The sequence below is a fragment of the Anomaloglossus baeobatrachus genome, chromosome 2 (assembly GCF_048569485.1).
Source record: "Anomaloglossus baeobatrachus isolate aAnoBae1 chromosome 2, aAnoBae1.hap1, whole genome shotgun sequence".
NCBI classification, from domain to species: Eukaryota; Metazoa; Chordata; class Amphibia; order Anura; family Aromobatidae; genus Anomaloglossus; species Anomaloglossus baeobatrachus.
In genome coordinates, this window is record NC_134354.1 from 336,356,033 (window position 1) to 336,382,654 (window position 26,622).

At 46.9% G+C, this 26,622-nt stretch overlaps 1 protein-coding gene across 7 annotated transcripts in view; it reads left to right on the forward strand.

Annotated features, from left to right (window-relative positions):
• CTPS1 (CTP synthase 1) overlaps positions 1-23,467 on the forward strand; it is a 122,997-nt gene extending 99,530 nt beyond the window's left edge. For 4 of the 7 annotated variants that reach the window (XM_075335937.1, XM_075335940.1, XM_075335941.1 and 1 more), the window contains 3 exons: positions 5,862-6,006; positions 10,245-10,335; positions 22,910-23,467. In XM_075335937.1, coding sequence (XP_075192052.1) covers positions 5,862-6,006; positions 10,245-10,329 — 230 coding nt within the window. In that variant the 3' untranslated portion in view covers positions 10,330-10,335; positions 22,910-23,467. The remainder of the gene's footprint in view (positions 1-5,861; positions 6,007-10,244; positions 10,336-22,909) is intronic. The other 3 variants (XM_075335939.1, XM_075335943.1, XM_075335942.1) reach the window with 3 other exon arrangements.
• Positions 23,468-26,622: the final 3,155 nt, after the last annotated feature.

The window sequence follows — 26,622 nt, forward strand, 5'->3', positions numbered from 1 at the left end:
GGTCCCGGCATTCATGGCGAGGTCGCGCGATCAAAGAGCTCTGGCGGCAGACGCCTTGGTTCAAGATTGGTCGCAGTTTCAGCTCCCATACGTGTTTCCGCCTCTGGCGCTCTTGCCCAGAGTGCTACGCAAGATCAGATCCGAGTGCAGCCGCGTCATACTCGTCGCTCCAGACTGGCCGAGGAGGTCGTGGTATCCGGATCTGTGGCATCTCACGATCGGTCGACCGTGGTCACTGCCAGACCGACCAGACTTACTGTCCCAAGGGCCGTTTTTCCATCAGAATTCTGCGGCCCTGAACCTGACTGTGTGGCCATTGAGTCCTGGATCCTAGCATCTGCTGGATTATCTCAGGAAGTCGTTGCCACAATGAGACAAGCTAGAAAGTCGAATTCGGCTAAGATCTACCACAGAACGTGGAAGATTTTCTTGTCCTGGTGCTCTGCTCAGGGAGTGTCTCCCTGGCCATTTGCATTGCCCAAGTTTCTTTCCTTTCTGCAATCGGGGTTAGAAAAGGGCTTGTCGCTCAGCTCCCTTAAAGGGCAAGTTTCGGCACTATCCGTGTTTTTTCAGAAGCGTCTAGCACGTCTTCCTAAGGTGCGCACGTTCCTGCAGGGGGTCTGTCATATTGTGCCCCCGTACAAGCGACCGTTAGATCCATGGGATCTGAACAGGGTACTAGTTGCTCTCCAGAAGCCGCCCTTCGAGCCTCTGAAGGAAGTTTCCTTTTCTCGGCTGTCGCAGAAAGTGGCGTTTCTTGTTGCGATCACATCGCTTCGGCGAGTGTCTGAGCTGGCAGCTCTGTCATCTAAGGCTCCCTTCCTGGTGTTCCACCAGGACAAGGTTGTGCTGCGCCCCATTCCGGAGTTTCTTCCTAAGGTCGTATCCTCTTTTCATCTTAATCAGGATATTTCCTTGCCTTCTTTTTGCCCTCATCCGGTTCACCGGTATGAAAAGGCCTTACGTTTGCTAGATCTGGTGAGAGCACTCAGAATCTACATTTCCCGCACGGCGCCCATACGCCGTGCCGATGCACTTTTCGTCCTTGTCGCTGGTCCGCGCAAGGGGTTGCAGGCTTCTAAAGCCACCCTGGCTCGATGGATCAAAGAACCAATTCTAGAGGCCTACCGTTCTGCGGGGCTTCCGGTTCCTTCAGGGCTAAAAGCCCACTCCACCAGAGCCGTGGGTGCGTCCTGGGCATTACGCCACCAGGCTTCGGCTCAACAGGTGTGCCAGGCAGCTACCTGGTCCAGTCTGCACACTTTCACCAAGCATTATCAGGTGCATACCTATGCTTCGGCGGATGCCAGCTTAGGTAGAAGAGTCCTGCAGGCGGCAGTGACACCCCCGTAGGGGAGGGCTGTTTTGCAGCTCTAACATGAGGTATTTATTTACCCACCCAGGGACAGCTTTTGGACGTCCCAATCGTCTGGGTCTCCCAATAGAGCGCTGAAGAAGAAGGGAATTTTGTTACTTACCGTAAATTCCTTTTCTTCTAGCTCTTATTGGGAGACCCAGCACCCGCCCTGTTGTCCTTCGGGATGTTTTTTTGTTGTTTGCGGGTACACATGTTGTTCATGTTAAACGGTTTTTCAGTTCTCCGATGTTATTCGGAGTTAATTTGTTTAAACCAGTTATTGGCTTCCTCCTTCTTGCTTTGGCACTAAAACTGGAGAACCCGTGATACCACGGGGGGGGTATAGCCAGAGGGGGAGGGGCCTTGCACTTTTAATGTAGTGCTTTGTGTGGCCTCCAGAGGGCAGTAGCTATACCCCAATCGTCTGGGTCTCCCAATAAGAGCTAGAAGAAAAGGAATTTACGGTAAGTAACAAAATTCCCTTCTTTCAAAATAGACATGAGTGCTGCCAGCATTACTACAGAGGTTAAAGGGATGTGGGGGTCAGCATGTCAGAGCTCAGACCATGCGCCACAGCCTGCATCAAATTGTTCTGCATGGCTGTCATCCCAGAATATTGGTTCAGATGGTGTCAAGCGTGTGTGTGGGCAATCAGGTTAGGAATAAACAAGAGTGTCTTGTATACAGTCAAGCATGGTGGTGGTAATGTCATGATTTAGAGCTGCACGATTGCTGCAGGGAGCTACAGTTCATTAAAGGAGCCATGAATGTTAACATACACCGTGACATACTGAAACAGAGCATGATGCCAGTTTCCAAAGACACCTCCAAGACAACCACTACCTTGCTAAAGAAACTGAGGATAAAGGTGCTGGACTGGCCAAGCATGTCTCCAGACCTAAACCTTATTGAGCATCTTTGGGACATCCTTAAAGGGAAGGTGGAAGAGCGCAAGGTCTCGAACATCCACCAGCTCCGCGATGTCGTCATGGAGGAGTGGAAGAGGATCCAGTGGCTCCTGTGAACTCAATGCCCAAGACAGTTTAAGTCAGTTCTGGAAAATAATGGTACTCACTTTTGTTGACAGTGGTTTAGACATTAACGGGTGTGTGTTATTTAGAGGACACAAATTTCCATTGTTATCCAAGCTGTACAGTGACTACTTTGCATCGCATCCAAGTGTCATCTCTTCAGTGTATTGTGTGTGTCTGTGTGTGTGTGTGTGTGTGTGTGTGTGTGTGTGTGTGTGTGTGTGTGTGTGTGTGTGTGTGTGTGTATATATAGATAGATATAGATAGATATAGATAGATAGGAATATATATGTGCATATTCCCTGGCTATGGGGGCTAATGACATTAGCAGCAGTTACTGACTCTGAGCATGTCTAATCTGGACTAAGGTCATTGTGAAGGGAGAGACAGCAGGTAGATGCTGTGTTATGTGCTGCACATAGACTTGCTACCAGTCGAGATGAGCGAACCCAAGGTTTGGTGTTTGTACCAAACGCAGACATTAAAAACAAAATAAAGAAAACTGAATTTAGATGCTTTAGTATGCAAACCAGTTGCTTGAGCATCGGTGTGCTCGGGTATGCGATCTATGTCCTCAGCCCAATGCAAGCTGCTTGAGGTGTTTTAATGGCGCACACTGGGGGTAACAACTGCGTGACCGGATGTAGTGTGCACCAAGCAAACAAACAAAAAAAAATGGAAAAACCCTTCCATTGAAGTGTTCTGTTTATGGCTGGCTGCATGAGGACGGAGACCCGAACTGACCAATTAGTGACTTCCATTGAGGTTTAGGTCAAGTCCGGGTCCAAAACCAAACTTTACCTAAAGTCCAGCTGAACCCTCCGAATCGAACCTAACAGGTTCACTTATCTCTTGTTACTAGTGATTGGCGACCCTAAACTGTAAAGTTTGTTCTGTACCGGGCACCTAGTGTCCGTGCACGTACTCTGCACAGTGACTTCTCAGGGAAGTCTGTCACTGTTTGAGTGGAGCCTCGCTGACAAACATTAAAAAAATAAGTTAAAAGACAGCAAAATCGAGATTAAAACAGGACAGTTAGGGTAAGTTCACACAGTGCGTTTTTCGCGGCGTTTTTGCGCGTTTTTCCGGTGCGTTTTTGGCCTCAAAACTGCATGACTTTGCTTCCCCAGCAAAGTCTGAATTATCATTTTTGCTGTCCGCACACAACTTTTTTTTTTTTTTTTTTTAAGCTGCGTTTTTGAGCTTAAAAAAAAAATGGACATGTCAATTCTTTCCTGTGTTTTTCTGCGTTTTCCCCCCATGCAATGCATTGGAAAAATGCAGAGATCAAAAACGCACCAAGTTTTTTTGCTGCGGGTGCGTTTTTGTGCAGTTTTTAGCGGCGAAAAACGCACAAAAACGCAGCGGCAAAAAAATGCAGCGTGTGCACATAGCCTTATTCTTAATGAGTTTCCACAGGGATGTCGCACTGCTTCCGGGTTCGCTCAGTAGCGCTCATGCATATTCACAGCTTTCCCTACCCACCCTGTCACAGCATCTGTGATTTTTACTGTGTGTTTTGTCTTTACTTCTTTTTACTTAGTGTTAGTATTGGGGGTGTCTCGTAGACCCCTCTCCATTTTAATTATTTAAATTTGTTTTAAAAAAAAAAAAAAAAAAGCCACATGGGATCCCTTGTATCTTGATACACACAGTGTGCACAGCTGGCGGCTGCAATCTGAAGCTGTCTTCTTTATCTGCACTGGTTATCAAAATACAGGGGACCCTACCCCATTCTTTTTCAAATTTTTTTTTTTTTTTTTACATTGCACAACAAATCAGGTGACGGCAGACTCACTGCAACCAATCACAGACTCTGGAACAACAATTGATACACAAAGGCACCAGGGTTCAGGATGATAAATAACTTGGCATGGACCTTGATTAGTGCGAATAATATAAATTTTATTATACATGGGGTGAAAAAACACTCACATTTAAAATCATTTAAAAACAGACATACCAAATACTGTTTCCTGCATGGTTCAAACCTGGCACATGTTCAATAATTCAGGGTAAACATATATAATCCAAGATGGGGAATGGACTCTGTCCCATAGGGAACTCTAAGTACTCTATATATGCATCCCATATACAATCAAGTGTGCCTGCATTGCACCTACTGGTTTTGAAAAGCCCGAAGACTACCACCAAGTAATATAAATCACAGCTGAAATAGCCAGATTTAAGTCTAAATAATGACTATACAGGATTACCCAGGCAGCAATGCAAGGTGCAGGAAACTCGGTACAGGACCCGACGCGTTGCGCCAGTCAAGCTGGCTTCATCAGGAGAATAGAAGCAGTAGTGAATATGCATGAAATTTAATGAGCAGATCCGGACATAGTGTGACAGCCGCATGGGAGACTCTTTAAGTATAATAGGCCTGCTCTAATCCCCATTTAACACCATTTTACAGCACACAGGTTCGGGTCCCCATAGGTGTGTGTGTGTGTGTGTGTGTGTGTGTGTGTGTGTGTGTGTGTGTGTGTGTGTGTGTGTGTGTGTGTGTGTGTGTGTGTGTGCGCGCGCGCGTAATATACATTTTTACATAAGTCCAGTCTGTCAAAATGTAGCATTAATTAACCCTCTCAATAAACAGCACATTTTTTCCCCATTGTTTATAGCCCCTTGCCTTATACTCACTCTCTACAGTCTTAATAATTTTTTTCGCGTTGCTCCTGTCCTGTGGAGCCATCTTGTGACTCTAATTTCTGACTGGCCGAAAGTCAGAAGTTATGAAACAAGCTCCCAATGCAACTCTGAGAGTCAGAAGGAGGCTCTCATAGACTTGTATTGCGTTGTAACGAGCGCGATTCATGAAACACTGGAACTATTGGAAGGTCACATTGCCAGAGATCAGCGGGAGCAATGTTGGAACAAGGTGAAGACAGCGGCAGGTAAATATAAGATAGGAGAAAGGGAACCTAGATTTCTAGCAGCACTTCAGTGGAGTGGTGCTTAAAGGTCCTTTCACTCGTTTCAGCATGATAAACTGATTACATCATGGAATAATGGAGAACTCCCAAGCCCCCCACCACCGCTCTACTTGTTTAGTGCAGAACATTATCTAGCATGTCCGTTTTATACTGGCAGGTCTGCTTTTTAGACAATGCAATTGCATTATCTCTTCGGCTTTGATATGTGGCACACCAGTTGTCGTCATAACCATGTGTTCTTAGTTGTACTGTTGGGAGATGTAGTGATAGAGCGAACGATCTGCTCAGTGGTGACTCTGACTTGCATCACACACTGCCCATGCTTAATCCTGGCTGATTCATCCTTGCTAGCATGGTGAACTGACCTTCGGTAGATAGCGTGAGTTCCAGGACCACAATCTCGGGATGAATAATCTCTGCTTTTTCACTTCCTGAAGTGGACAGTGGCACATCCATTAGAACATGGGAAAACAGTGATATGATGGGGATAACTGATTTTACTATTTTATTAAGTACTCCTCTTTTGTATTGTAGATCATCCATATTTTGTTGGTGTTCAGTATCACCCAGAGTTCACATCCCGACCAATCAAACCTTCTCCTCCATACTTTGGTCTACTCTTGGCGTCTGCAGGAAGATTATCTCAGTACCTTGACAGAGGATGCAGACTTTCTCCCAGGTGAGATTATGACATGCATGTCCCGGGCCAAGGTAAGATAGAGGCCCCAGCTGCTACATGTTCATATTCTTTCTGTATTCTAGTTTTTCCCAAGTATCCCTGCTGCATTCTTTTGCATGTGTCCTTTGGCTTTTTGGGGGGAGGGAAGGTGCCCATAAGAGCTTAGAAGTTGTCTTGCTCTTTTAAAAATAAAAGGTGAGTTTTGGTGTACCGCCCCGCGCTCGGCTGCAGCCGAGCCGCTTGTATCCGGGCTCGTTGGTGGGTGGCTCGAGCGCCCTCGGACCCTGGGTCACTTCGCTCTGAAAGGGGATGCTGGCGCTTTTGGTGGGGGGTTAGGTAGGTGCACGGCCGGAGCCGCACTTGAGTTCGTGACGCCACCCACGGGATGTGGTGAAGGTAGACACCACCGCTGCGGGGGACCCGGGGGAGATGGCAGTGCAGCAAGATGTTAACCCCTCAGTGGGCAGGGATGGTGGCCCCGGGACCCGTTGGGAGTAGCTGGGGTTATTGACACACACAAGTCTCTGGTAAACAAAGTTGATGGTGGTCGGTGCCCGCAGCCGGCTGTGTCTCGTACCCCACCCGATTCGGTGGTCTTGGCGTTCTTGGCCTTTCTCCTGCACCTTGTTGTGTATTTGGGATGCCTGCGCTTCAGCGACAGGAGTCTGCTCCCCAGCTTTGTGGATGTTGGGAGAGCCCTTTTTGCCCGCAGACACTGGCCAGTGGGATCTCTCTGCCTGTGCGGTGGCTTTCTATCCCCCTCGTTGGGCTGTTGTCTTCAGTCGGGACTAGGGTGGGAAAGGACCTATAGTCCAGACCGCAATCAGTTAATTAACTCAGTCCAGTGGATTCTGGACCGCGTTTCAGGGTCTGAGTACCCCCCTGTGTGCTCCGGTTTCCGAGTCGGTTCCCCGGGTTGGTACCGGTGGGCCACTACCCTGTCCCGGTCCACCACGGTTCCACCAAGCCGTCTTCCCGGCTCCTGCAGGCTAAGGCCACCGTATGCCTCCTAGCCAAGGTACCAGGGCTCCGACCCGGCATCTGTCAGACTGTCACAGGCCTGTCCACCTCTACTACACTCTCAAACTAATCTGACCTTTGTGTTTCCTGCCTCAGGCCCTCTAAACTCCTCGGTGGGTGTGGCCAACCGCCTGGCTCCACCTCCTGGTGTGTCCATCGAGCACTGAGGGAGGTGACTAAGTTTTACTGGTTGGCTGATGTTACCTTATTGGGGGACAGGTGTAATGCAGGGGTATACCTGTGACTACCTGGCTAGTTCAGGGCGTCAAACTGGCAAAATCACAAATTAATTTTTCCTTAACCTCAAAAACATCAGCACCAACATTACAAAATTTGAGCCATGCAACTGTCTCCTCTCTCCTTGCAACATGTGGCACTTGATTTTTCAGACTATAAGACACATCTTACCATACAATTTAGGCAGCAGACCTAAAGCTATTGTTAGGGCTAAGCCACACGGCGAGAAAATCGGTGCGAGTGGAGTGCGATAAAACATCGCATTCCCCTCGGACCAATTCTAGCCTGTGTGTCAGCACACATGGGCGATTATTTTCTCAGCCCTAATCGGACTGAGAAAACAATCGCAGCATGCTGCGATTGTAATCCGAGACTCTTTCTCTCGCACCCATTCAAGTGAATGGGGCGAGAGAAAAATCGCACTGCACTCGCGGTACACCGGTGTACCGCTAGTGCAGTGCGAGAATGGCAATAGCCGACTACGCAGGAGAGAGGGAGAGAAATCCCTCCCTCCCCTCCTGAGTGCCGGCCCGCCCCCCGCAGCTGAGGTCTGCTCGCACGAACGGACCTCAGTTGCAAGGACACAAGCATGAGACTCGGCTCTGCTGTACTGCCAGCACGAGCCGAGTCTCATGCAAGGGGATCGCAGTAGTGCCCGTGTGGCCCCAGCCTTAGTGGGGGGGTTTTCTGCAGTATGTACTACACACAGCTCTACTAATATACACATAGATACAGTTTTGCTAGATACACATGGATACTCACAGCTCTACTACATATACACATGGATACACACAGCTCTACTACATATATATATATAGATACACACAGCTGTACTACATATACACATGGATACACACAGCTCTACTACATATACATAGATACACACAGCTGTACTACATATACACATGGATCCACAAATCTTTGCTACATATACATATGGATAAACAAATCTTTACTACATATACGCATATACAGTTATACTACATATACACATATATACACACAGCTCTACTACATATACACATGGATCCACAAACCTTTACTACATATACATAGGGATACACAAATCTTTACGACCTATGGATACACAAATCTTTACTACATATACGCATATAGAGACACACAGCTCCACTACATACACATAAATACAAACCGCTCTACTACATATACACATGGATACACACAAATTTACTTCATATACACACAGCTCTACTACATATGCACAAATAGGCACACAAACTATAAATTACCACATCATCTTCTGGATTGGTCCTGTGATTTGAAAGGTCCTTGAGTAAAGGGTACTTTACACGCTACGATCTCGCTAGCGAGATCACTAGCAAGTGTACCCGCCCCCGTCAGTTATGCGTCACGGGCACATCGCTAGGAACAGTCACACATACTTATCTGCCTAGCGACGTCGCTGTGATCGGCGAACCGCCTCCTTTCTAAGGGGGCGGTTCGTTCGGCGTCATAGTGACGTCACTAAGCGGCCGCCCAATAGAAGCGGAGGGGTGGAGATGAGCGGGACTTAACATCTCGCCCACCTCCTTCCTTCCTCATTGCCGGCGGCCGCAGGTAAGGAGATGTTCCTCGTTCCTGCGGTGTCACACATAGCGATGTGTACTGCCGCAGGAACGAGGAACAACCTAGTTACTGCACATACAATGATTTTTGGTAAATAAACGACCTCTCCAAAACCAACGATTTTTACCTCTTTTGCGATCGTTGAAGGTCGCTCGTACGTGTCACACGCTGCGATGTCGCTAAGGACGCCGGATGTGCGTCACAAACACCGCGATTCCGACAAATCGCTAGCGATGTCACAGCGTGTAAATGACCCTTAAATCAGAGCACGCACGGTGTATATATAATACATTTATTAGTGTGCATGTTTATGAAATTGACAGGCAGGACATTGTCAGATAATGTTAAATCTTTTGCAACATTACCATGTTTACTAGTACAGTCTTTCCACTCTTGATATATGGAGTTGGATCCAGATTTTAGCCTTTGGTGTGAGAACTTCGTAAAAGAAACCTGTCATGCTATTTATACCCTTCTAAACTGCGCACTCAGTCCTCCCCTCTTCTCACCTCCCACCCTCCATTGCTGTATAGGTTATTTGACATGCACCCCTAGAAAACTAACCTGTCATTCTAAAGCTACAATTCCTAGTCTACAATGAAAGGAACCCCATTTAATGCTTACCTTCCCATCCTCCAGCCATATCAGTGGTGCTGGATTTGGCTTGTCAAGTTCCTCTGGACACTATTCGCACCCTCCTTATTTCGATCGATGTGCTGGATGACGTGACACTAATGTCCACGAAAATATTGTGCTGGCAGCCAGGTTCCCATGCATGTATGTGATTGGAAACGATGCGTACGTCCCCAGCTTTCTGTCATGGTACTGAAGCTCCTGGTTAGTCGCAGTCTTCGTGCATGCTGTGAGCACGCATTGCTTACACCAGTCCGCTCCCGGCACAGCATGCACCATGTCTGTAACAACCAGCAGAATCAGGGGATGCACACCTGTGCACTATTTCCACAGACCTCAGCATGACGTCGGGGCTGTCCAGCATGTTCCTCACAATGAGGAGGATATGAGTAGTGTATGGAGGACCATGCCTGAAGCGACATCCAGCACCACCCATGTAGACTGGAAGTCCAGGCAATAAGTTTACATTTAAGTGTTTTTTCTAATGGTAGGCTCGAACATTTTGGCTTTAGAGAAACCTGTTACAGCCTATACGGCAATGGGGGCAGCTTAGTAGGGATAAATGACATGAACGTTTCCCTTTCACTTCAAACTTTATCTTAACCCTTTGTTGATCAGACTTCACCTCCAGTTATGGCGTCAACTTTTCAATGTGTTTCCCTAGATTTCTCTTTGCCCCTCGTTGGGCTTGTTGTGCTGCATATAAACATTCACCGTGGTTATTAGCAGGAATCAATTTGATATTACTGCTTGTTTTTTAGAGATACATACAGCGACAGAAGTGGGAGCAGTTCTCCAGACACGGAAATTGCAGAACTCAAATTACCGATGATAAATCATGACTGACGCTAGGTAATGACCACTTATATACTGTATACACATACTGCGACTATGCATTGTCACAACATTCAGCCACTGAATGGAAGGCTTCTACAGGCTTTCTTTTCACAGCATTTATCGGCTGGTACTAAGGTACCATTCACATCTGCATTGAGTTTTGTTTTTAACCCCTTAAAGGGAACCAGTCATGAAAGAAGAGTGAAAAACACAAACAAAACACTATTAACCTGCAGATATGGGGTTAAAATGCAGGTTTATAGCGTTCTGAAGTTGCCCAGTGCACATGCTGCCAAGAGGAAGTTAACTTTATACCTCCCAGCAGTCACGGACTTTGTCATAGAGGTGGGCCAAGAGCCATAGGGAAAGAGTGCACAGCCTAGTCAGGGGTCTCAAACTCTGTTAAGTATTCGGGCCGCACGTAAAAAAAAAAAAAAAATTATTTGGGGGCCACATTCTTTACTGGACCCAGCGACCTTTTTAGTGATCGCATATTTTTTCTATACATCTTTTGGATCATGTTTTTTGAACATTTTTCGCTCATTTATTATAACAAATGTGCATTTTTTTATTTCAAGTTATATATAAAAAAAAAAGTATTTTTAATGGGGAAAAATTTTTTTTATTTTTTACATTTTATCCCCTTCTTGGAAGTAATGTTGTTTTACAATTACCACCTTTTATAGTAATTTTGGTCAACATTTTGTAGTAATATTTCCATCCTGATTCTCATCTTTTATTAATGCCCCACATCCTGTGGTAATGTGGCCATGTTGTCCCTTGTGGTAATGTGGCCATGTTGTCCCCTTGTGGTAATGTGGCCATGTTGTCCCCTTGTGGTAATGTGGCCATATTGTCCCCTTGTAGTAATGTGGCCATATTGTCCCCTTGTAGTAATGTGGCCATATTGTCTCCTTGTAGTAATATGCCAACATCCTGTAGTAATACCCCCTATTATGACGTTCACATACACAAAAAAGAGATATTTTTCTCACCTTTCCTCCTTTCAGTGCTTTCCTTACCTGCCTGCAGGCTAGACCCCATGACTAATGCTGTCCGGTACACGGGGCCGCCGCCATCTGCGTTTTCCTATTGGGGAACTATTTGCAGCACTGTTCTCCTCACATCTTTTCTATCGGCAGCCGCCAGCCAATCAGAATAGACTCACATTAGCTGCTGGCCTCTGATTAGCATGGTGCTGTAAATTTTATATTTCTTCGTCGCTCTATTGGGAGACCCAGACGATTGGTGTATAGCACTGCCTCCGGAGGCCACACAAAGCAATTACACTAAAAAGTGTAAGGCCCCTCCCCTTCTGGCTATACACCCCCAGTGGGATCACTGGCTCACCAGTTTTCTGCTTTGTGCGAAGGAGGTCAGACATCCACGCATAGCTCCACTGTTTGTAGTCAGCAGTAGCTGCTGGCTATATCGGATGGAAGAAAAGAGGGCCCATATGGGGCCCCCAGCATGCTCCCTTCTCACCCGCGGTGGTGCTTGTAAGGTTGAGGTACCTATTGCTGGTACAGAGGCTGGAGCCCACATGCTGTTTTCCTTCCACATCCCCTGGAGGGCTCTGTGGAAGTGGGATCTTGCCGGCCCCCAAGCCCTGGGGCCGGGCTCCATCCACAGACCCAGAGAACCTGCTGGATTTGGAGCGGGAGTGCCGTTCAGGGACAAGGCCCTGCAACTTTCAGGTACTCTGTGTCCCCGGCAGGCACGGACACTCTCAGGCTTGCTGAGCGTTATAGTGCGCCGGGGACAGTAGCGCTGTGCGCCGGGGTTAGGTCACTGCAGCTTTGCTGAGTGACGTTTCATGTTGGGAACTACTGCGCCGACCGCTCCTGGAGCGGCGGCGCAGCTGCGACTTGTAGTGCGCCGGGGACTTTGCGCCGACCGCGCTTTTACGGCGGCGGCGCTTCTAACTTTAGCCCCCGGCTTCTGCGGCCTAGTGCCGCTTCGTTCCCGCCCCCACCCTGTCAATCAGGGTAGGGGAGAGACGCTGCTCAATTAACAGCGCCGAGGGCTGGAGCCTTATTTACATGCTCCAGCCCTCTCACTAGGCACAGGGGGAAGCAGACTTCCCGCTCTTCGTCGGTGTACGCCCAGGGCCCGCCCCCCCTCTCCACAAGGACGCCGGCAGCCATTACACATGCGGCTGGCTGGGGAAAGGCAGCAGGCTCTGGGAGACCCAGACTAGAGGGATTTCTGGCGTCCACACACCGCTCCTAAGCGGGTGGTAAGCAGCACAGTAGTGCTGGCCCCACTAGTGCCTCAGTGTTATATTAGTGTACTTTTTTCTTGGTACCATATATATATATATATATATATATATTTATATAGTGCACTGTAAGGTCGCTTCTTGGCTGGACACCCTGTACTGCTCTGAGGAGGCAGCAACATGTCATCCGCAAAACGCAAGGGTGCCAAGGCACAGGCTGTGTACACTGTTTGTACTGCATGTGGGGCTGATCTACCGGCAGGCTCCAAAGACTCACATTGTGGTCAATGTTCAATCCCAGTGGCACTTCGTCAGCCAGAGCCTAATGTGGTGGTAGCCCAGGCTGAGGCGCCTGTGAACCCTGCCCCGGTGACGGGGACAGACTTTGCAGTTTTTGCTGATAAAATGTCTGTGACTATGGCAAAAATCCTGGAGACCTTGCAGTCCAGGCCAGTTGCTCAGGCCATGGACACTGCTGTGTCTATGCTCCCCGGTCCCCCTCAGTTGGAACTAATCCGTACTTCAAGGGGGTCTCAAGCATCACAGGCTGAAGTCTCTGACTCAGATGACAGTCCCAGACAGCCTAAGCGAGCTCGCTGGGAAAGACCCTCCACGTCCTCACACTGTTCAGGGTCTCAGCGACAAGAGTCTCTCTGTGATGAGACTGAGGAAGGTGACCAGGATTCTAATCCTGAGGCCCCTCTCAATCTGGATGCCCCTGATGGTGACGCCATGGTTAATGACCTTATATCGGCAATTAATAGGCTGTTGGATATTTCTCCCCCAGCCCCTTCTGCAGAGGAGGCAGCTGCACAGCAGGAGAAGTTCCATTTCCTGTATCCCAAGCGTAAATTAAGTGCTTTTTTGGACCACTCTGATTTCAGAGAATCGATCCAGAAACACGACGCTCATCCAGACAAGCGTTTCTCTAAACGTTCTAAGGATACCCGTTATCCTTTTCCCTCTGAGGTAGCCAAACGCTGGACCCAGTGTCCAAAGGTGGATCCCCCAATTTCCAAGCTTGCGGCTAGATCCATAGTCGCAGTAGAGGATGGCGCTTCACTTAAAGATGCCAACGACAGACAGATGGACCTTTGGTTGAAATCTGTCTATGAATCTATCGGCGCGTCGTTTGCTCCTGCATTCGCGGCCGTGTGGGCACTCCAAGCTATTTCAGCTGGTTTAGCACAGGTGGATGCTTTCATACATCCAGCAGTGCCGCAAGTGGCGTCCCTAACTTCGCAAATGTCTGCGTTTGCGACCTATGCTATCAATGCTGTCCTAGAATCTACGAGCCGTACCGCTATGGCGTCCGCCAATTCTGTGGTTTTGCGCAGAGCCTTGTGGTTAAAGGACTGGAAAGCAGATGCTGGTTCCAAAAAATGCTTAACCAGCTTGCCATTATCTAGAGACAGACTGTTTGGTGAGCCATTGGCTGAAATCATAAAACAGTCCAAGGGTAAGGACTCTTCCTTACCACAGCCCAGAGCAAGTAAACCTCAACAGAAAAAGTGGCAGTCGAGGTTTCGGTCCTTTCGTGGCTCGGGCAAGGCCCAATTCTCCTCGTCCAAAAGGACTCAGAAAGAACAAGGGAACTCAGATTCCTGGCGGGCTCACTCACGCCCCAGGAAAGCAAATGGAGGAACCGCTTCCAAAGCGGCTACCTCATGACTTTCGGCCTCCTCCCTCCGCATCCTCGGTCGGTGGCAGGCTCTCCCGCTTTTGCGACATTTGGCTGTCTCAGGTCAAAGACCGGTGGGTAACAGACATTCTGTCTCGCGGGTACAGAATCGAGTTCAGTTCTCGGCCTCCACTTCGGTTCTTCAGAACCTCCCCACACCCCAACCGAGCAGATGCCCTGCTGCAGGTGGTGGACTCTCTAAGAGCAGAAGGAGTCGTGATCCCTGTCCCCCCTCTCGAACGGGGGCGAGGATTTTACTCCAATCTCTTTGTGGTTCCAAAAAAGGACGGCTCCTTCCGTCCTGTTCTGGACCTAAAACTACTCAACAAGCATGTGAATGCCAGGCGGTTCCGGATGGAATCCCTCCGCTCAGTCATTGCCTCTATGTCTCAAGGAGATTTCCTAGCATCAATAGACATCAAGGATGCTTATCTCCACGTGCCGATTGCTACAGAGCACCAATGCTTCCTACGCTTCGTGATAGGAGACGACCATCTTCAGTTCGTAGCTCTGCCATTTGGTCTGGCGACAGCCCCTCGGGTGTTCACCAAGGTCATGGCGGCAGTGGTAGCAGTCTTGCACTCTCACGGACACTCTGTGATCCCTTACTTGGACGATCTACTGGTCAAGGCACCCTCTCAAGAGGCATGCCGACTCAGCCTGAATGTTGCACTGGAGACTCTCCAGGCGTTCGGGTGGATCATCAACTTCCCAAAGTCAAATCTGTCACCGGCCCAATCACTAACGTATCTTGGCATGGAGTTTCATACTCTCTCAGCGATAGTGAAACTTCCGCTGGACAAGCAGCGGTCTCTACAGACTGGGGTGCAGGCTCTCCTTCAAAGTCAGCCGCACTCCTTAAGACGCCTCATGCACTTCCTCGGGAAGATGGTGGCGGCAATAGAGGCGGTTCCGTTTGCGCAGTTTCATCTGCGTCCACTTCAATGGGACATTCTCCGCCAATGGGACGGGAAGTCAACATCCCTGGACAGGAAGGTCTCCCTTTCCCAGACAGCCAAAGACTCTCTGCAGTGGTGGCTTCTTCCCACCTCATTATCACAGGGAAGATCCTTCCTACCACCGTCTTGGGCGGTGGTCACGACAGATGCGAGTCTGTCAGGGTGGGGAGCAGTCTTTCTCCACCACAGGGCTCAGGGTACGTGGTCTCAGCAGGAGTCCACCCTTCAGATCAATGTTCTGGAAATCAGAGCAGTGTATCTTGCCCTACTAGCCTTCCAGCAGTGGCTGGAAGGAAGGCAGATCCGAATTCAGTCGGACAACTCCACAGCGGTGGCATACATCAACCACCAAGGGGGGACACGCAGTCGGCAAGCCTTCCAGGAAGTCCGGAGGATTCTGATGTGGGTGGAAGCCACAGCCTCCACCATATCCGCGGTTCACATCCCCGGCGTAGAAAACTGGGAAGCAGACTTCCTCAGTCGCCAGGGCATGGACGCAGGGGAATGGTCCCTTCACCCAGACGTGTTTCAGGAAATCTGTCGCCGCTGGGGGGTGCCGGACGTCGACCTAATGGCGTCACGGCACAACAACAAGGTCCCAACCTTCATGGCACGGTCTCGCGATCAAAGAGCGCTGGCGGCAGACGCCCTAGTGCAAGATTGGTCGCAGTTCCGGCTCCCTTATGTGTTTCCACCTCTGGCACTCCTGCCCAGAGTGCTACGCAAAATCAGATCCGATTGCAGCCGCGTCATACTTGTCGCCCCAGACTGGCCGAGGAGGGCGTGGTATCCGGATCTGTGGCAGCTCACGGTCGGCCAACCGTGGGCACTCCCAGACCGACCAGACTTACTGTCCCAAGGGCCGTTTTTCCATCGGAATTCTGCGGCCCTGAACCTGACTGTGTGGCCATTGAGTCCTGGATCCTAACGTCTTCAGGATTGTCCCAAGGGGTCGTTGCCACCATGAGACAGGCTAGGAAGCCCACGTCTGCTAAGATCTACCACAGAACGTGGAGGATATTTTTATCCTGGTGCTCTGCTCAGGGAGTGTCTCCCTGGCCATTTGCATTGCCTACCTTTCTTTCTTTCCTGCAATCTGGGTTAGAAAAAGGTTTGTCGCTCGGCTCCCTTAAAGGTCAGGTCTCGGCGCTATCCGTCTTTTTTCAGAGGAGTTTGGCACGCCTTCCTAAGGTGCGCACGTTCCTACAGGGGGTTTGCCATATCGTACCCCCGTACAAGCGGCCGTTAGATCCATGGGATCTGAACAGGGTACTAGTTGCCCTCCAGAAGCCGCCTTTCGAGCCTCTGAAGGAGGTTTCACTTTCTAGACTATCACAGAAAGTGGCTTTTCTGGTAGCGATCACATCTCTTCGGAGAGTGTCTGAGCTGGCAGCACTATCATCCAAGGCTCCCTTCCTGGTCTTCCACCAGGACAAGGTTGTACTGCGTCCTATTCAGGAGTTTCTCCCGAAGGTGGTATCCTCTTTTCATCTTAATCAGGATATCTCTTTGCCTTCGTTTTGTCCTCATGCAGTTCATCGGTATGAGAAGGATTTACATTTGTTAGATCTGGTGAGAGCACTCAGAATCTACATTTCCCGCATGGCGCCCTTGCGCCGTTCGGATGCACTCTTTGTCCTTGTCGCTGGTAAGCGCAAAGGGTCGCAGGCTTCTAAAGCCACCCTGGCTCGATGGATCAAAGAACCAATTCTTGAAGCCTACCGTTCTGCTGGGCTTCCGGTTCCATCAGGGCTGAAGGCCCATTCTACCAGAGCCGTGGGTGCATCCTGGGCATTACGACACCAGGCTACGGCTCAACAGGTGTGCCAGGCAGCTACCTGGTCGAGTCTGCACACTTTCACCAAACATTATCAGGTGCATACCTATGCTTCGGCGGACGCCAGCCTAGGTAGAAGAGTCCTGCAGGCGGCAGTTGCCTCCCCGTAGGGGAGGGCTGTCTTGCAGCTCTAACATGAGGTATTTCTTTACCCACCCAGGGACAGCTTTTGGACGTCCCAATCGTCTGGGTCTCCCAATAGAGCGACGAAGAAGAAGGGAATGTTGTTACTTACCGTAAATTCCTTTTCTTCTAGCTCTTATTGGGAGACCCAGCACCCGCCCTGTTGTCCTTCGGGATTGTTGGTTTGTTTGCGGGTACACATGTTGTTCATGTTGAACGGTTTTCAGTTCTCCGATGTTACTCGGAGAGAATTTGTTTAAACCAGTTATTGGCTTTTCTCCTTCTTGCTTTTGCACTAAAACTGGTGAGCCAGTGATCCCACTGGGGGTGTATAGCCAGAAGGGGAGGGGCCTTACACTTTTTAGTGTAATTGCTTTGTGTGGCCTCCGGAGGCAGTGCTATACACCAATCGTCTGGGTCTCCCAATAAGAGCTAGAAGAAAAGGAATTTACGGTAAGTAACAAAATTCCCTTCATTCACCTGAAGGAAATCGCTGACGACGGCGGCCCAGTGTACTGGGCCACAATAGTTACGGGGTCTAGGTGTCTGCGGGCCGCAAGAAGCAGCCTCAAGGACCGCATGCAGACCGCGTGTTTACATCATAATAGTAAATTGATAGCCAGAAAGGAAAAAGAAAGAAAAAACAAAGCATATAAGATGTGTACACCTAAATAAGGTACAAACATAAATGTACATATCTTAATTATGTCAAGAAAGCACAAAATAACAGCTGCTTCTAAGAGACAACCACTGGTATAACCATAGAGTCAACAATACGGACACACCTCAACAGAGAGCAATAAATCACATAACAATTAGGATATATATATAAATTTATATTATTATGGATATCAGTGTATATAAAATGCAGGGATATAATCCAGCCAAGATGTAACCATATAGACTCTAATAAGAAAGAAGCGACGTTTCTATGTATAGGCCGGAGCAATGAGAAACACATGTAGTACTTGGATTATAGATCCTGTCCTAATCTAGGTGCCACCACTGATAATAGATAATACAGTATATTATGGAAGTGTAGGTATACGATCTAGTAAGGAGAACCAAGAGTTCTACCTAGCGGCTGCATCAGTAAGAGACCTAACGGTGCAGATGTAGAGATCACCTGGAGCAACCAGGGTGTCCGCAGGGAAGGGCCCTACGCGTATCGCTGTTATCAGAACAGCTTCATCAGGGTAATGGTAGAGGTGGGCTGGCTCCGCTTCAGTCACCACAGTAACTGTGCCCCAACACGGACTGCCAGCCAGAGCCCAGACTGGAATCCAATTGAAAACCTTTGCGTTGAGCTGAAAAGGGCTTCACACAGGAGAAGTCCTCACAATCTGACAGAAGTGAGCGCTACTGCAAGGAAGAGTGAGCAGATATTACCACTTCGAGATGTGCTAATAGGCTCCTGCCCAAAAAGATTGAATGCCTTCATAAGTTAAAGTATTAGTGTAAGGCTCCTTCCTACCTGACCATGTTTGTTCAGAGCCCAGAGAACATACAGGGATTTCTCAGCCATGAGCTCTGCAGTGATATCTGAGCCGTGATGTTGTAAAGCAGGGATAGGGAACTTGCGGGCCTCCATGACCTTTTCTGCGGCCCCTGGGCAGATTCACAAGGGTGGAGGTGCTCCAGCCGCCGCACCAAGGATCTCTCTCGCTGTAAGGTGCCAGCGTACTCAAGACTTTATGGGCGAGTTTAGCGCTCTGCGTTCCGTCCCACTGCAGTTTCACTGCTTCCAGCATTGTGTGCCCACTTTCCAGATGCTTGTGCCCCCCCCCTTGGTGATGCCTGTGCCCCCCAGTGATGTCTGTGCCTCCTAATATCTGTGCCCACCTAGTGATGTATGTGCCCTCTGTGCCGCCCTGCAATGCTTATACCTCCCAGTGACCTAGTAAAGTCTGTTCCCCAGCCCCTGCTGTCTTGTATATGCCCCCAGCGTTTCCTGTGATTTGTAGGACGCTGGGGCATATACATCACATTGGAGATGCTGGGGCTATACATCTCACAGGAGGGGCTGGGAGTATATACCTCACAGGAGTGGATGGAAGCACATTAATCACAGGAGGGACGTGTGATGTGTGTGCCCCCAATGTCTCCTGTGATGTATATACAGCAGTCTCAGTGTCTCCTATGTGATGTATATGCCAACAGCCCCTTCAGTCATGTATGTGTCTCCTGTGATTATATACAGCAGTCCCTGCGTCTGTTATGTGATGTATATGGTCTACCAATCTAAATATCACAAAGAGTTGACTGCACTCCAGACCGAGACAAATCTGGAAAAGCAGCTGTGAGAAGCAGCATACGTATCACCCGAACATCACAGCCGCACCAAACAGAAGCAGATCCAACCATCACAATAGGGTTGAGTTAATTGTTTGACCAAATACAGCCGGTTCATTTTCACATTGATAATTTTGTGCGGCCCCCGAAGGTTGGCAGAAATTTCCAAATGACCCCCAGCAGAAAAAAAAGATTCCCCGCCCCTATTGTAATGGGTCTGATTGGTGATTCTCGGCAGTTAGGAAGGGAGACTACATTGCAGACATCACACAGAACATGTGATCTTGGCTACTTTCAGCTTGCAGCACCATCCCTTCTGGATAAAGCTGCAAATATTAGAGCAAATTATTACACTATACAAGAGGAGGATTGCATGGCTTATAAGCAGAGATGAGTGGACTTGTGGAAGTTCTGCTCAGCGGCCTCATCCGGACATTAAAGTTCTGTTCTGACCGCCCAGATGCAGGCAGCCATAAACAGACTTCCGGGGGCGGGTTGTTTTTTTTTTTTTATGGTCCCTTTATTATACTTCCTACATGCTGTTGCTGACCCAGTGCGAGCCGTTCAAATACTGCAAGCGGCTCACATTAGGCTGAGATATAAAGGTTAGGACCCTGCTTCACCTTGTAGGTGCTCTGGAGAAAAAAAATTAATCAAGAAAAAGACAACTCTGGCACAATACCCCAGATATAAATATATATATGTGTGTGTATATATATGTATGTATGTATGTATGCATGCATGTGTGTAATAAATAAATAAATATATATATATATATATATATATATATATATATATATATATATATATATATATATATATATATATATATATATATATATATATATATTTTATATATCTCAGTACAGACCAAACGTTTGGACACACCTTCTCATTCAAAGAGTTTTCTTTATTTTAATGACTCTGCAAATTGTAGATTCACATTGAAGGCATCAAAACTATGAATTAACACATGTGGAATGAAATACTTAACAAAAAATGTGTGAAACACCGTAAAATATGTCTTGTATTCTAGGTTCTTCAAAATAGCCATCTTTTGCTTTGATTACTGCTTTGCACACTCTTGGCATTCTCTTGATGCGCTTCAAGAGGTAGTGTTACGTCACCGCCGGAGTCTGCTCCAGCGACTTCTGCTCCGATCGCCAGGTGACGCAGTGTTCCAGCCGTGGATGGTGCTGGTGATGGGAGAGGAGTCGATGCCAGCGGCACCGGTGGGTGCAGGCTCCGATCATCCACAGGGCTGGGTTATCTTGGGATCTGCAGTACCACTGGCTGACTGTGGGTGGCGTCTGTCTTCCAGCTGAAGTTGCCAGCTTTCAGCTACAGCCAATGGGAAGACACCACACTCTTCTTATTCCCCCACCTGTCACATGACCACTGCCAGAGATAGTTCTGATTTCCTGGCTCCTGGTCCACCCTATTCTGTTTTGCGATTCCTGTGTGCTGACTTCTGCGTGTTTTCTGACTACCCTTCTGCCTGCTGTTTTTGTACCTCGCTGCCCGACCCGGATTTGACCTCTGCTCCATTTTCTGATTACGTTTTTGTCTGCCGATTCTGTCCCTGTTCTGCTATTCTTGGTTTGACCCTGCCTGACTACTACTCTCATCGGACTACAGCCTTCCACAGGTAGTGATCGCCAGGACCCTGTGTAATTCCAAATCCCTGTATAGGGGTTAAAGGGTTTCAGGTTTCTGGGGGTCCTGCTTGGTGAGTGGCTTCCCTCTAGTCTGACCATTACATCCCCCCCGGAGTCTGTTGATCCAGGCAGGCGTTACAGGTAGTCACCGAAAATGGTCTTCCAACAGTCTTGAAGTAGTTCCCAGAGATGCTTAGCACTTGTTGGCCCTTTTGCCTTCACTCTGCGGTCCAGCTCACCCCAAACCATCTCGATTGGGTTCAGGTCTGGTGACTGTGTAGGCCAGGTCATCTGGCGTAGCACCCCATCACTCTCCTTCTTAGTCAAATAGCCCTTACACAGCCTGGAGGGGTGTTTGGGGTCATTGTCCTGTTGAAAAATAAATGATGGTCCAACTAACGCAAACCAAATGAAATAGCATGCCGCTGCAAGATGCTGTGGTAGCCATGCTGGTTCAGTATGCCTTCAATTTTGAATATATGCCCAACAGTGTCACCAGCAAAGCACCCCCACACCATCACACCTCCTCTTCCATGCTTCACGGTGGGAACCAGCCATGTAGAGTCCATCCGTTCACCTTTTCTGTGTCGCACAAAGACACGGTAGTTGGATCCAAAGATCTCCAATTTGGACTCTTCAGACCAAAGCACAGATTTTCCACTGGTCTAATGTCCATTTCTTGTTTTCTTTAGCCCAAACAAGTCTCTTCTGCTTGTTGCCTGTCCTTAGCAGGGGTTTCTTAGCAGCTATTTTACCATGAAGGCCTGCTGCACAAAGTCTTTTAACAGTTGTTCTAGAGATGTCTGCTGCTAGTACTCTGTGTGGCATTGACCTGGTCTCTAATCTGAGCTGCAGTTAACCTGCGATTTCTGAGGCTGGTGACTTGGATAAACTTATCCTCCGCAGCAGAGGTGACTCTTGGTCTTCCTTTCCTGGGGCGGTCCTCATGTGAGCCAGTTTCTTTGTAGCGTTTGATTTTTCCACTGCACTTTGGGACACTTTGAAAGTTTTCCCAATTTTTCGGACTGACTGACCTTCATTTCTTAAAGTAATGATGGCCACTCGTTTTTCTTACTCAGCTGCTTTTTTCTTGCCATAATACAAATTCTAACAGTCTATTCAGTAGGACTATCAGCTGTGTATGCACCAGACGTCTGCACAACACAACTGATGGTCCCAACCCCATTTATAAGGCAAGAAATCCCACTTATTAAACCTGACAGGGCACACCTGTGAAGTGAAGACCATTTCCGGTGACTACCTCTTGAAGCTCAAGAGAATGCCAAGAGTGTGCAAAGCAGTAATCAGAGCAAAAGGTGGCTACTTTGAAGAACCTAGAATGAGATATTTCAGTTGTTTCACACTTTTTTTGTTAAGCATTTCATTCCACATGTGTTAATTCACAGTTTTGATAACTTCAATGTGAATCAACAATTTTCAGAGCCATGAAAATAAAGAAAACTCTTCGAATGAGGTGGTGTGTCCCAACTTCTGGTCTGTACTGTGTATATACTGTGTGTGTGTATATGTATGTGTGTGTATATATGTGTATTATATATATATATATATATATATATATATATATATATATATATATATATATATATATATATATATATATATATATATATATATATATATATATATATATACAGCCAAATAAGTGCTAAAGCATTGGCATGTGTGCATGTGTGTGTGGTAATACTGTAGTTGTAATGCCCATTACCTAAGAACCATTGTGCAGCAGGAGTATTTCTAGAACAGATTGTTTTCCAGTGTCGACTTCTCTAACGCTGACTTCTCTCCTTTTGTCTGCAGGTGATCGCTCCCAGCCATCTGGTGTCAATTGTTTGTTTTTTAGGTTTGTTTTTCCTGTTTAATTTCCTAAATGATGAAGATACTGAATCATTTAGTTTATTGTTTTGTTTTCTTTTATGGCAGATGATTCTTTATGCGCTCTTATACCTTCCAAAAATGGCCTCCTGTGGCATTACCAGTATTATTTCCAGCGTTGTTCTTTAGGAGCTCCTACGCTCTTTCCTGCTGCACAAGACGACACTTGCCAGCTTTTCCGAGGCATTGTCCACAACGTTCTTTTTCTGCACACTGAAGCAATTTTTACATAAATGATTTTCCATTTTAAGGACTGATGTGGGCACCACACCTGCTTAAGAGACTGGCACTGGCTGGTCCGGAACGTGTGACCGGTAATGAGTCCCTGTCATTAACGTCTCAGTCCATATGACAGCTTTAGGACATTCTATCTTCCAGGATAACGGGAGGTTCTCAGGAGATTGTGTATATACTTCTCACGCCCAGCAGAACTGTCTTCTGTATATTATTTTGTTGCACTGTAATGTCACTAATAAAGAAGTTTTCTAATGGGTTATGCCGTTTCCTAATTTATTTCTTGCGGAGAGGAAGCCTTTGGTTCCATTTTGCTTCTTGATCTTTCCATTGAGATGTTTGGAAACTGATCTCACTTGGCTTCCTTTTATGGTGTTACACTGACCACTCATAAGAAAATGACCTATTGAGTAACGTTCAGGTTTTTGTGTTAAATTAACCCTTTAATGACCAAGCCACATTTTTCAAATCTGACAAGAACTCTAGAATGTTTAAGCTTATCCCAGTAATTTTGACATTGTTTTTTATTCTTGACACATTATACTTTTAGTGGTAAATTTAGGCCAGTATGTTTGATATTTTTTTATAAACACAAAACATTTGACAAAAATTTGCCAATTTCAAACTTTGACTATTTATACCTTTTTATTATAAACATTCATTCCACATAATAGTTAATACTGGTGATCGGCGAATAGTAACTATTCGTGTTCGGATTATTCGTAACAAATCTCAAAGTGCTATTCCGGTATTCGTTACGAATAAGAAACCTAATGCAATTCAATGGGAAACCTGAGCAGTTTTCTTGAAGATTTCTTGAAGGTTCCCCATTAACTTGCATCGCGTTCGCTATTCGTGACGAATAATCCAAACATTGATACTATACGCTCATTACTATAAGGGTACGGTTCCACTTGCGTATGATTCATGCGAGTCTCGCGTCTGTATCACCCGGCACGGCCTGACGTTCTCCGGACAGGGGTGCCTCGGCTACATAGAAACACATGCAGCCGACCCGCTCCTGTCGGAGTGTGCAGCCTTGCCAGGCGATACCGATGTGAGACTTGCACGAATCATATGCAAGTGGAATCATACCCTTAATAACATTTACCTTGTGTATGTATGTATTAGCACCATATGTGAAGGTGCAGAAGCGCTCTACTTCTGCAACTAGAATTAACCCTTTGTGGCACAGCTTGCCCTCTCATCAGGCATTGTTTTGTACCATAATCCTTTCATCAGGAACACACATGGAAATTAACCCCCACAGTGACTATATTAACCCCTTCACGACCATGGACTGATATATCAGTCATGGAGCGTGTCCCGTTAAGCCCCGCCCCCTGCCGCTGGCAGGCGGCGGTGGTCGGCACACATCAGCTGTTTTCAACTTAGCTGCTTCCACCCGCGGCCATTAACCCCTTAAATCTTGCTGCCAAAGTCTGGCAGCAAGATCTAAATGCGCGCGGCCATGTTTTTTACTTGCCGCCCCCACCGGAAGTCACGTGCGTGATCACGTGACTATCGGTGGTTGCCATCGTAGCACAGGGTCATGTGATGACGCCTGCAGCTACGAAGTTTCACTTTCGTTTTTCCTCGGCCGGGAGCAGAGGGAAAAAGAATGACTATTTCTGCTGTTTACAGCTGTATAGCTGTAATCAGCAGACAGCGATCGGATTGCTGATCGCTATAGCCCCCTAGGGGGACTAGTAAAATAAAAAAAAGTAAAAAAAAAAAGTTTTAAAAAAATTAAAACAAAAAACCTAAGTTCAAATCACCCCCCTTTCCCACCCATTGAAAATTAAAGGGTTAAAAAATAAATAAATATACACATTTGGTATCGCCGCGTTCAGAAATGCCCGATCTATCAAAATATAAAATCAATCTGATTGGTAAACGGCGTAGTGGCAAAAAAATTCCAAACGCCAAAATTACGTTTTTTGGTCGCCGCAAGTTTTACGCAAAATGCAATAACAGGCGATCAAAACGTAGCATCTGCGCAAAAATGGTAGCATTAGAAACGTCAGCTCGAGACGCAAAAAATAAGCCGTCACTGAGCCAGAGATCCCAAAAAATAAGAACGCTACGTGTTTCGGAAAATGGCGCAAAACGTGCGCCACTTTTATTGGACAAACTTGTGAATTTTTTTTAACCCCTTAGATGCAAGTAAACCTAAACATGTTTGGTGTCTACAAACTCACACCGACCTCAGGCATCATACCCACACATCAGTTTTACCATATAGTGAACACCGTGAATAAAACATCCCAAAAACTATTGTGCCATCACACTTTTTTTGCAATTTTTCCGCATTTGGAATTTTTTTGCTGTTTTCCAGTACACCATATGGTATAACTTATGGTTTCATTTAAAAGTACAACTTGTCCCGCAAAAAACAAGCCCTCATATGGCATGATTGACGGGAAAATAAAAAAGTTACGGCTCTCGGAAGAAGGGGAGCAAAAAACAAAAACGAAAAGTGCCCTGGGGCTGAAGGGGTTAATAAGACCATGTAAAAGGTTGAAATGTTATCTTGGTCGCTTCAACCCTTAGTATATATATATCTTGTACCTTCCCATGATTTGATGTGTGCGCCTGCACTTGGATATAACATTTGCAATCTATACAAGAAGTGACCTGCGATTTTTTTTTTTTTTTTTTTTTTTTTTTTTTTTTTTTTTTTTTTTACAAAGATGATTTATGGGCCCACGACCGCCTTCCAGTTTCTTTTCACTAAAATTCCCTGTCTAACCAGTCCTGTTTAATATTATTCACTGAAATCGGTGTTTTACTGTCGACAGGTTTCTGGACTGAACTGCTTATATTGGAAAACCCTTAAAGGGGTACTCCCATCTCCATTATCCTATTCTAATATGTAGTAGTTATAAGAATACTAGCGAATACCTCCAATTAGAAATGTAGTCTAATCCCCCTGATTTAGCTAGGTCTCCTACCTCCTATGCAGGGCATTGCAGCTTAGATATCCATGGTTGCGACCACACATATAGTGAAAGTTGATTGGGGTCATAATCATGAATACCCCTAAGCTGCTGCAATGCCTTTCACATGAGGTAAGTGACGTAGTATAGTTCTCCCGATAAGCTATCTTATTGGAGATATTTGCTAATATTACTACACCTACTACATATTGGGATAGGATCTTGGTGAAGGAATACCCCTTTTAAGGCTGTATGCCCACAATGATTTTTGTTTATTGCAAATTTTTGCTGCATGAAAAATGAGGGGGTTTGTTTTTTTTTTTAACCTCAGTATTTGTAGCGAAAACCAGGAGTGGAACAATCAGAGGAAAAGTGTAATAGAAACACGGGCACCACTTCTCTATTATTTACCCACTCCTGGTTTTGGCTACAAATACGGAGGTGAAATACTGACCGAATAATCAC